The sequence below is a fragment of the Solanum tuberosum genome, unplaced genomic scaffold, assembly GCF_000226075.1.
Source record: "Solanum tuberosum cultivar DM 1-3 516 R44 unplaced genomic scaffold, SolTub_3.0 scf00002, whole genome shotgun sequence".
In the NCBI taxonomy this organism is placed as follows: Eukaryota; Viridiplantae; Streptophyta; class Magnoliopsida; order Solanales; family Solanaceae; genus Solanum; species Solanum tuberosum.
Genome location: NW_006238928.1, coordinates 700,933 through 712,729, shown reverse-complemented (window position 1 = coordinate 712,729; position 11,797 = coordinate 700,933). Strand labels below are relative to the sequence as shown.

Sequence of the window (11,797 nt, the reverse complement as noted above, 5' to 3'; positions counted from 1 at the left end):
CAGGGGCGGCTCAACGTAATTTGAGGCCTAAAACGAAATTTTAATTGAGGCCTAAAATCTATATAAATATCAAATATAGTATTTTATTTTTTAAAACTTTTTAAGTGCAAATTATTACTTGATATCTTTTCTTAAAATGTTTTTTTTCAAATATCGTTTTTAATTATTAATTTTAAGTAATATTTTATCAATTCAACATTGAAAAATATTCTTTTACTGAGGCAATCATTATATAAATTGTTAACATAATACTATAAGTAATAAGTTGACAAGCTTTACATAAAGATAAGAATTAGAACCATAAAATCTGATACAAGAAATTGATAACTTGGTATAAGTTATAACCCTACTTTAATATGTTTATGTAATACTTGAATATTTAAGAAGAAACAAACAAAAGAAAAATTGTAAGTCACTTTGTTGAATTTTTTCGACTATTAATTTATATTTTTGACAGTGTATTACTCTAACTTATCAAAAAAAATTAAAAAGAAAGTGCAAAAGAATTTTAAAAAGATAAATAATACAAGTGTTAGCGAAGAGAATGTAAACATACAAAATAATGTTTTCTTAATTTCTTCTATTTGATTGGAGTTAAAAATAATAAAATAATATATATTTGTTTAAAATTATACTTTTTAAGTAAAAATAATTATTTTTTAATTAAAAAAATTAACACATAATTTTTTCTTGATGAAAATTTGAGGCCCCCAAAAAATTGGGGGCCTAAGGCATGTGCCTTAAATTTATCAAGCAAGAGCCGGCACTGATTCAAAATACTATATACTATACGTATACGAACAATATTAATAGTAACATCGACGTATACAACTATATACATACGTCTATCAAATGGTGGTCCAAAACCATCGTATGTTGGACCAACTACCCCAAACATCCATATTTTTAGTGTTTTCATTGCAAGTTTAATACGAAATAAAATAATCTCATACAATGAATAAATTAATCCACGAAGGGACATCTCTTCAAAGTTTTATTGGTGATTTTACATTCTACTAAACACTAAACAAATTAGCATTGGATTATTAAAGCTTCTTGTCTTACTTCCAAATTATGTCTTTTTATATAAAAATTCGTGCTGTTTGCGTTTGGTTCCATTTGGGAGTAAAGAAGGGACCACTTGTTTGGGAAATTGGGGGAAAATAAAATTAAAAAAAGAGCTTATTTTTGTGTGGTGTTTGGTATTTGTTTCTAGACCTCGTTACAAAGTCTAACTCTAATAACTGCTTTAGATTTGATTAATTTGAATTTGTGTCAAAAAATTGTCTTTAAATCCATTTTGAATCTTAATTGATTTGTATTTGTATCGAAAATTCTTATGAAATACACACATGTGTAGTATGTAAAGTGAAATAAGATGCAAAAATGGTGAAGGTGACACCGCTGGAGAGAGAGAACAATGTATTGCTTATGTTAAAATGGTGATAGCGCTTACAAAAAATTCAATGTAAACCGGCCACTGCATACTCTGATATTTATTTTATGGCCTAATCCAAATTTGCGTTAGGAAGTCTGACTTTAATATCCATTTTCAATTGATAACTAATTCAACTTTATCTTAGAAAGACTGAGTTTCAAAATAAAGTGTTTCGTACCAAATAAATTTCATTCTCATAATTCAAATCGAAAATCATTATGATTACTTGTAACTGCACCGCAATCTTTAGTGGTACAAGAAGAAAAAGTATTTTTATTTGCTCAAAATTAGGGGATTCTTGTCCTTATTGGACATTTTCCAGCTAAATAATCTTAACCTAATTAATTTATAATTTAAAAGTTGAAGTTTACAGGTATATGACTATCAAGATGCTCTATGTGTTTAAAAGATTTTAATTGGTAGATTTGGAGTACACGTCGATTTTGTACGAATTTAATCACTTCTTTATATTGACTTGAAAATATAGATTCGTTGGTCCTTTCCATAAGTTTATTAATTTAAATTTAGTGATTTTATTAATGAAATTATTTTGATGAGTTAAACTATATGTTTCGATTAATATAATTAAAAACTATGATTTATTAATAATGAGCAAGAGGACAACTTTTATAGTAACACATGTAAAATTCAAAATGGTGATCGTAAAATATTTTTGATATTTTCTGTATTCTATCATAAGTTGTGAACAATTAATTTCAAAATTACGACACAAGTTTGTTGTAGCTAGAGAAATTTGAGAGAACTTCCATCAACTCATTCATAAAAAACACTAATGATAAATTAAAATAAATTATGATAAAAAAGTTCAAACTCGAATCCATACCGTTTAAAATTTAAATTTATCTCCGACTAATTGTAAGTGCATACAAACTAAACTGACTTTGTTTTTTCTTTTCTGGTAATTAAATTTATTACTACTTGACACTTCAATTATTATTTTTTCTGAGATCTATTTTACTGTTAATCTTGAAAGGGTCCCTTGGCTTTGCAATTTTATTTTTTTAGTCATAGATCAAGCTACATGCATCTACTCTATATGTCAAACAAAACGTTCATATATTTGGAATTTTTCCATTTTAAAAACTTAGGTCAACGATCCTATAAAATTTAATTTAATAGAAAAAAAGAAGGTAAAAAGGACAAACTTAGGATGGACCTTTGCGAGGCCTTTTTTCGAACCCTATGCCGCTATGCGTAGCAGAAATTTTAGAGCATCAAAATGTCATGTATATTATCTTGTATAAGTACATAACTATTATAATTACTTTGTAACAAAGTCTCAAGACATATTAGAAAAAAAAATTACCTAGCATTTTGTTTTTCTTGGAATTTAAATCATTATTCTCTATGTTCTTCACCTACTTTATTAGTATTTGCTACGCCACACTATTAGATATTCCTGCAATGAAATTACATTTGATTGATATAATTTAAATATTTCTACTCGTAGAATTACGGTGAATATGTTGTCATTGTTGATATAATTCTAATTTCCAGAGTAACATGAGAAAGAAAGGGGGAATAAGAAAGAGAAATTTTCGCATATAGCCACTCAAAATAACCTGATTAGGCTCTAGTTGTAGTTTGCTAATTACGATTTGTAGCTACATGTTAGGGGAGGAGAGAGGCGAACGAGACTGGAAAAGGGGGGAGAGAGGCGAGCAAGATTGGGAGAGGGAGGAGAGAGACGAGCGAGAGAGAGCAATAATTTGTATAATTCACATCTCGTTTGTATAATTTGCGGGTACATCTGTATAATTCGTGTGTACGTATTTGTATAATTGAGTAATACAAATTCTGAAATTATACAAATATGAGAAAACTCGATATAATTAATTTATACAAACATAAACATCTGAACTTTAAAATAGTTATACACAAATTACATTAAATTATATTATACAAAATCTGAAAACTACACGTTTATACAAACTTTAAAAAGTTATACAAAAAAGATTGAATGTATCTGGTGATAAAACTGAAAAACCAAAGGAAATCACTGTCATATACAAATACAAATCAAACGAAGAATTGTTAGTTGCGAATTATACAAACGTGACGAATTATACAAAAGTGGTTAATTATACAAACTCGAATCCAACCCACGTAATTAGCAGTTAACGTTAGTCACGAGTGATAATTATAGCAAACTATAGCTATAATAATTAATTAAGTAGTATAAGTTTCTTTCATCGCGTAATTTTCCCAATATGAAATCATGGCTTTAATGAGGCTCTCAACAAGCCCAATTTACTAACCCAGCCCAATTTCAAAGAGGCCTCATATATTTTAGATTTAACAACAAAACACAAGGCTTGAAAAATTACTCTTTCAGATAAAGTTAAACGTTAGACTAATATTTATTTGAAAAAATTATGGGAAATGACAAACATCTAGAGTATATTATGTTATATATCAATTGTTTTGATTATTTTTAATCCGTAACTACAGTTTTGCGAAATTTTGCTATTCGGTTGCCTAATTTTATAAATCCAGAATATGTATAATTCAGTCTTTGTTTGTATAAATTTAGAATTTATATAATTCGATTCCTAATTGTATAAATCCAGAATTTGTATATGCTTACCCTAGCTATTTGTATACGATTTATGAAAAATTCATAATAAATTACCCTATTGAATATTGTCAAGCGAAATATACAAACCGAGTTTTGAAAAAAATCATAAATGTATAAATACAAACTTTGTATATATTTACCCTGTTTGTATATTTGCAAGCGAAATATACAAATCACATACTCTATTTGTATATGCTTACCTTGTTTGTATATTTGCAAGCAAAATATACAAACCGCAATCTCCATAGCAAACTGAACTATAGCTATGGAGCGCAATTATGAAAATTATAGCAAAGTCAGGATCATTTCGCAATCCACCTTATCTGGTAGGTTATCCAAGAAAACTCGAAAATTTAGCTCATTTGACTACTTGACTCACCAACTTTCAAGTCTTCCTTCGTTAGGTCATCTTTCGAAACCAGGCCTTCCGAAAGAAAGCTCTTTCTATTGGTAACTATCTAGCCCAGCCCAGCCCATTTTCAGAGAGGCCTCACGTTGGATATGAACAACAAAGCCCAAGTTTAGTTTCTTCTAGAAAGTTTCAGGCTTTCAACAATTCTTTGCTTTTTGGTTAACAATGGAATCAAGAAAATAAGCAAATACTATAAAAGCAGAACAGATATCAATGGCATTAACACTCTCAGCAATAGCATCATCGAATTTATTCCGTCGGACATTGCCCATAGTAGGCGCTTTCTGTGTTCTTACTTTTGGTCTCTCTAATCTCTCTGTCCCGTTTACTAATACTGGTTTTGCTCATTCACTTCCCTTTGCCCCTCTTTTCCGGTAATTTTTCATTTCTCTTGTGATTTCTGATCAGAATATTGAAATTGGATTGTGGGTTTTAGTGAAAAATGATATCTGGGTTGGTTTTGTTTTGACGTTTTCAGGTCTAAATTAAGTGGAGAAAGACGGAGTACAAGTGTTAGTAGAATAAGAATGGAAGCTAGCAACAAGATTGTTCCAAGCATTGTTGTTTATGTCACTGTTCCTAACAAAGAATTGGGTTTGTTTTATCTCTTTTTTCTTCTTTTTTGTAGTTTGGGCATTTGATTTTATTATCTCTTGATGATTGCTGTTTTTCTGTGAATCCTTCAGTAAAATTGTAATCTTCGTGAGGATTCTAGCTGAATTATGATTCCTGTTTGGACTGTTGAGTTTTGTTTAGACTTGAACTTGATTCATGTGATCGCTTGGTCTGGGGATCACATATGTGTTTTTTCCTTTGCTGGTTCTCTCTGGTGTGCTTTTAGTTCCATTCTTCGGATTCGAGCTCTTTAGATTTGTGAATCTTAGTCATTGTCTGAACAAAAAGGGAGAATCTGCACTATTCTATTCAACTTGTATCAAAGTGCCAATAGTCTGAAGCAATATTTATTATCTGTCCAAGTGTACTAATTTAAACATGTTATGTAAAGATGGTTTCAGCATAATTTTCCACTAATATCTGATGATGCTATCTTTTCGATTACTTTTATATAATCTCTGTGATTACTGATGCTATGGATGGAACTTTAGCATCATGATCTTGGATTCTAACTATTTTGCAGGTAAGAAACTGGCAGGGAGCATAGTCAAGGAGAAACTTGCAGCATGTGTTAATCGAGTACCAGGCGAGCACAACTCCTTATTAATTCTCTAACTAGACAAAGTAACCTTCATGTTTTTGTCTTGCACTAAACGAATGACCCATCTCTGAAAGTATCTTTACCATCATTTGCATGTTTAGACTTAAGCAATTCAACTTCAGTTCAACATGCTGCTAATACTGATGTTCTTGGGAAAGTGTGGTTCTCTCTTGTTGTCATGAATTGAATTAGAAGAGTGCTAATTCCACATCATTTTCTAGTAACACTTTGCTCTTGAACTTAAAAGTTTGATTCCTTCAAATGTAGGTAACCATTAGTTTTTTAGGTATTTTGATTCTTTATCACTTGCATGAAACAATTTGCATATATGAACTTGAATAAATTGCCGTTTCTCTTGTTTACTGCCTGTACTGTTGCGTGCGTTTGACTATACTCCCTTCCAGAGATTGAACCTTATTGAGATCCTCTGATAATATGGAAGAATTTTTGGGGTTGGAAGGGATATAAACTGTAGGTTTTGGTAATTGGTACTGATTTCTATAAACCGGCTCTGTCCAGGGGCATCTGCACAGTTATGTATTTTGTAAAAGAAAGGTGTATCAACTAGGCTTTTGTTTGTTTCTGTTTGTGACATTGCTTCAATATTTACTAACCTATGTCTGGCAAAACACCAAGTGCATTTTAACTGTGTATGTCTCCCTCAGCATTCCCTTACATGTGTAGGAGTCTTCTTGGTTGCGGAGTTACTCAAATTCAAGCTAAAATTATTAGATTAGTTGGTCTCCTCAGAAGTCCTGTTTTCTATGTTAACATGTTACAGTTATGACTAGTACATCAAGAAGCTTGTGGATGCATAAGTGAATTGATATGCTGTGTGTGCAGGTGTAGAATCGGTTTACGAGTGGCAAGGAGAGGTAAGTCTCTTCTTCAAAAGACTCTTCAATTTTGATTGGAATCAACTTTTCTCGATACACTATCAGTGGCAGGGATAGGAGTTTCACTAAAAGGATTTAAAATATGAAAAAGTAAACACACAAAGAAGTCAAAGGGGATTCAACATTTACTATATATACATAAAAAATAATTTATCATGTATAAACAATGTAGTTTCCGTTCAAAGAGGTTTGGATGAACCTACTTGGCTCTGCCCCTGTACACTATATGTGTCGCGTTGTTTCGTAAGAGTAGTTTTGCTTTTTGTTTTTTTGTTAACAGGTACAGACCGATTCTGAAGAGCTGCTTATAATCAAGACCAGGGAATCCCTTTTAGAAGCTCTTACGGAGCACGTGAAGGCCAACCATGAATATGAGTAAGTCCTTGCATCTTTGCTTCTTTTTTTTTCTTCCAATTATAAGACATCAGTGCTTCTTCAGTTTTTAACTTGTCATTTAATGTTCGACCATCTTATTTTCTGCATTAGTTAGACAAACCTGGCACAGATCATCCTTTTGAATGTTAAAAAGTGGTTTTAGGAAGTAATGTGTTTGTGATGAGAATGATCCCACATTCAGACTGCAACGAGAACCCCGAGCTCCTTATTCAGCTTGGGCAATCCTCCTTCCTTTGAGCTTAGCTTTTGGGGTTTGAGTTAGGCCCAAGGCCTGATTCGACACACTTCACGTTCTACCAGTCCGTGAGGCTGCTGTTTCTGCTCCAAAAATTTCAAACATTCATGCTTGGTCTTAGGCATGGAGAGAGTGCATGGATTATTTTGATCCTTCTCTTGGTTGTTTTTTGCAGTGTTCCTGAAGTGATTGCCATGCCCATAGTTGGTGGCAGTCCACAGTACCTAGAATGGCTCAAGAACAGCACAAGGGATGAATGATTTAGCCAAGACAAGCTTGCTCAACCTTGAGCCTGTAACTCAAGAGTCAAAAGACAAATGTATGTGTTATTTGGTATTTTCTAAGTACTTGTTACTTAAACTGTGTAGTTAGTCTTGACTCTTGATGTGTGAGGTCTTATATCTATCTCTAAATAGTATCCTTCTTAACTTACATTCACGGGTGATTTTGGGCATTGCCTTTTGTATATATGGTGACTAAAATTCACCAACTCAGCTCTTCTAGCAGTTGCATATTTTCTAATCATCGGAATGCATCATCACTCACAGAATTATTTGCTTCTATACATTTAGAAACATCAAAGAGCTACACTATATTTTTAACTTTTAGCAATTGGATGAGCTATCAACAGTTTACAATAGCACTGAAACGTCCTCAAAGACACAAGCATTCATTAAAGTTTTTTTCTCATACACAGTACTAAGGTTCCATTGCAGTAAGATAAATAATCTAACTAGATTTCCAAGTACCAAACCACCACTAGTCAAATATCAAACATAACATATGTCAAGCGAAGCTGTCTTTTTTCTTATACAATAAGTCAGCACAACAAAGCAAACAACATTTAGAGCCCATTCCTAAATAGAGACACCATGCCAATCAAGATTCATCCAACTGATCCTGCATTAACCACATGACAACAATTAAAGAAAGTTTCATAAGTAATAACATCAAGTTTCAGAGTGAGTACGTGTGTGCATGTGATGGCAACCTTCAACAGAAGCACATACCTGAGCATCTGAGGTCCAAAGTGTGAGGTTGTCTCGTAGGAGTTGCATTATGAGGGTGCTATCCTTGTATGATTCTTCGCCTAAAGTGTCCAGCTCAGCTATGGCTTCCTCAAATGCCTAAACAAGTAGACAAACAAAATCATCCCAAATGCAAAGATATGGATCGCTCTTAATATAACTAGATCAACTGGCATGCGTAAGCATAATATAGATACCATAGACACTGATGGCAAAACCTAAATGTTTGATCTGCAGGTTACCTTCAATCTGAAGAGGAGCAAATACAAGGCTCAAGGTTCCTAACCAACTAGCACTTTAGGTTAACCTTGACTATAAATCAGTTTTATAGCCAAAACTAAATGGATAGGTAGGACTGTTGTCAATTTCTAACTTCACCAACATTTTAACAGTACACTAGCTCTTGACTTATGCTATGCAAACGTTAGAAGAAGAATATACGCGCACCGAAGCAGATCATTTCTACATATTGCTTTTAAATAACTTATCCTACAGTCATCTCTCTTATATTAAGTTGTCAACCCACTTCTCTAAATCACTTGGATTCAGCTGTCTCCGACTTGTCCTCTCTCGTCCTATCCATCCATTTCCCACTCATTAATTCTCCCTTTTCTAATAAGTCAGATCACTTTCTTCTCCCTGAGACACCACTCTATTGGCCTTGCATTCTACATATTTCACTGCATCTCACCATCGATATTCAGTTACCCTTCCCCGACTTTATTCGATGGCTCTTTTATTAGTCAAAGTTAAACAACAGTTCAGCCTGCTCAGAACATATAAAACTGCAAATGAAGCATATTACCATAAACACTAAATTTTACCTGTTTTGCCATACTGCAAGCTTTGTCAGATGAGTTCAGTATCTCAAAGTAAAAGACAGAGAAGTTGAGTGCAAGACCAAGCCTTATGGGATGTGTTGGAGGCAGATCTATCAGTGCAATTTCCTTCAATGACAACAAAGGCAGGGAAACAGAATCAGTGAAACTCAATTTTCCAACTATGTGATGGAAATCTGTATACAAATGAAATGCAAGGGTATGAACATACAAGATTTGAACAACTGTAGAACAGATACAAACCAGACTAAACAATTTTCGAAATAAAGGGAGCAAAAACAGAGAGAACTATACAGTGTCCAATAATGCGCAGCATAATTAGAAAGCCCTTGCATGTGAAGTTAATTTTGTGATTCATACACCCAACCCGAGTAAAAACAAACTGCTCCGTCAGTGTTGCTAACTACATCAATGACACAACTATAGCTAAAATGGGTGTAAGCCTTATTAATGCACACATCCTTGGATATTTACAAACACTGATCAGTTTACAGCCGATCTTCTAACTAAACACAACAAGGACTTCTTCATCATTTCAGTTCAATCTTTAATTTCAAAAAAAGCATCAAAACAATTTGGTGTTGAAAAACCCTTCTTGGATGGAAATGACACTTCATCTGTTACAGATATGAAACATAACAAAATAAACGTGACATTGCTTAGCAACAACAGAGTAAGGCTACAGTCTTCTGATCACAAAGTTTTGTCCCTTGTTCTCTTAGTTGCCGTACTTGTACCTATGATTTCCTCTATAAAAATAATACATTTACACAAATCTCTTTCAAAGTCGAGGATAACAGTGCAAAGGAACATCATCTTAAACTGCAGCTTAAAAACACATATCACTAATTAACAGCATATTAGAAAAATATGTGATGAAAAGACAAATCGTAGCAGAAAATTCAACATTATATGCTAATGCAAGATTCTCTATCACAATCTCAATGAAAGAACTAAATCCAGATTGCAATGGCTAAAACTGTATTTATATTGAAATCTAGCTACAGTATCAAGATGCTTTGTCCCCATCTCAACACAAATCCTGCTATCACAACAAATAACTAGGAAGACCTAGATGCAGTTTATCCCAGAGGCCCAATGTCATATCATCTTTAACCTGTAGCTAAACAATTCATTTCTCACAATTTCAATCACAATAGTAAGAAAAACTATAATGGAATGGAAAAATCAAACTCGATTAAACAATCCCCACTAGTTTATTTTTATTAGTACCAATCTCCACTACATTTTCAACGCAAATACATAAAATCCAGATCAGAATGGCTAAATTTACTTCACTACATTCACATCAAATTGATCTACAGTTTCTACATTAATTTCAGATCTCAATGAAAATCCTACTAGCGCAGCAGGTTAATAAGAAAACCGAACAGTAATTAGCCCTAATCTGAAGAACAGTAAAAAGCACAAACAAAAATCAAACTCAAAACCTAGAAGATACCGCAAAATAGGAAATAAAAGTCAACTCAAACAGTACCTGAGCAGCCTTATAAGAATTCATAGTGTCTTCAGCAGCCTGCTTCCTCTCATCTCCAATCTTAAACTCAGCAAGATACCGGTAATAATCACCTTTCATCTTAAGGTAAAACACCTTCGATTCACTGGTAGTAGCAGACGGAACAAGGTTTGACTCGAGTAACTTGAGTATACCAGCACAAACCTGCGAAAGTTCATTCTCAACTTTACCTCTATACTCCTTAACAAGATGCACGTGCTCTTCGTTCTTCCGCGATTCCTCCTTCTGTTCAATGGAGGAAACAATACGCCAGGCGGCACGAAGAGAGCCGATAACGTTTTTGTAAGCGACGGAGAGGAGATTCCGTTCCTCAACGGTGAGTTCGCCGGCCGGCGTGGAATTGAGGACTAGTTTGTCCATGAACTGAACCATTTCTTCATAGCGCTCGGCTTGTTCAGCGAGTTTGGCTAAGTAAAGACACTGTTCACGGCTGAGATTTTCAGGGATTGGAGCCGCCATGGATGAAGTAGAGAGAAAATTTAGGCGAAAGAGAAATGATTTTCTCAACACTGTTTCTGTGTGAAGTGTGAAAAGAGAGAGAAGGGACTTTTATGTTCTTTTTCTTTTCCCTTTTTCTTCGGTTTGCATATACACGTGGAGTCGAATACACTTTTCTTTTCTTTTTCGATTTTCCACTCGCTATTTCTAATATGAGATTTTATATTCAAAGTAAATTCGAATTTGAGAACTCTAATTATGTGAATTTAAAGAGGAAACAACATAAATTTACATTAGTTTATCTAGTAAGTATGTTTGGGTATAAATTTTAAAATATTCATATATAAAAAGATAAAAATAAGTCATAGATATATTTTATTCAATAATAACTGAATTGACGAATCAAAATAATATTAGTAGAAGCAAAACATTAGTCAACATTAATTTTTTCATGAACATCTAAATCAATAAAGGTGCACTTGGCTTAGGTGGGTTTTCATTATCGTTAATTGTGTTAATATTGATTATTATTTTTTTATCGTAATTTCATAATAATTCAATGTATCTGATTTAGATACACGTAACAATTTTGAAGTGTCTATTTTCAACTAAAATGTCACTATCTTTATGAGTGATAACTATAGAAAAAGACCCTGCAATTTAGAATTTTTGGGTGAGTCCAAATCAAATGAAGGTTGATGTGTAGATTATAATTGTGTCGAATAATAGTTCTTTTGATTATAATTTTTTTAATAATGAAAAT

The 11,797-nt window shown here is 33.0% G+C and overlaps 2 protein-coding genes across 2 annotated transcripts; one reads left to right on the top strand and one right to left on the bottom strand.

Moving 5' to 3' along the window:
* Positions 1–4,593: 4,593 nt before the first annotated feature.
* LOC102587193 (protein CutA, chloroplastic) lies at positions 4,594–7,742 on the top strand. Its single transcript, XM_006338025.2, has 7 exons — positions 4,594–4,612; positions 4,661–4,823; positions 4,928–5,043; positions 5,588–5,650; positions 6,509–6,540; positions 6,842–6,936; positions 7,368–7,742. The coding sequence occupies exons 2-7, from the start codon at positions 4,663–4,665 to the stop codon at positions 7,450–7,452; spliced, it is 552 nt and encodes a 183-aa protein (XP_006338087.1). The 5' UTR covers positions 4,594–4,612; positions 4,661–4,662; the 3' UTR covers positions 7,453–7,742.
* Positions 7,743–7,836: 94 nt separating this feature from the next.
* LOC102586856 (14-3-3 protein 10) lies at positions 7,837–11,156 on the bottom strand. Its single transcript, XM_006338024.2, has 4 exons — positions 10,558–11,156; positions 9,045–9,167; positions 8,203–8,319; positions 7,837–8,092 (listed from the first exon to the last, which is right to left on the bottom strand). Exons 1-4 carry the CDS (start codon positions 11,053–11,055, stop codon positions 8,072–8,074), a joined length of 759 nt encoding a protein of 252 aa, XP_006338086.1. The 5' UTR covers positions 11,056–11,156; the 3' UTR covers positions 7,837–8,071.
* Between the last annotated feature and the right edge of the window lie 641 nt (positions 11,157–11,797).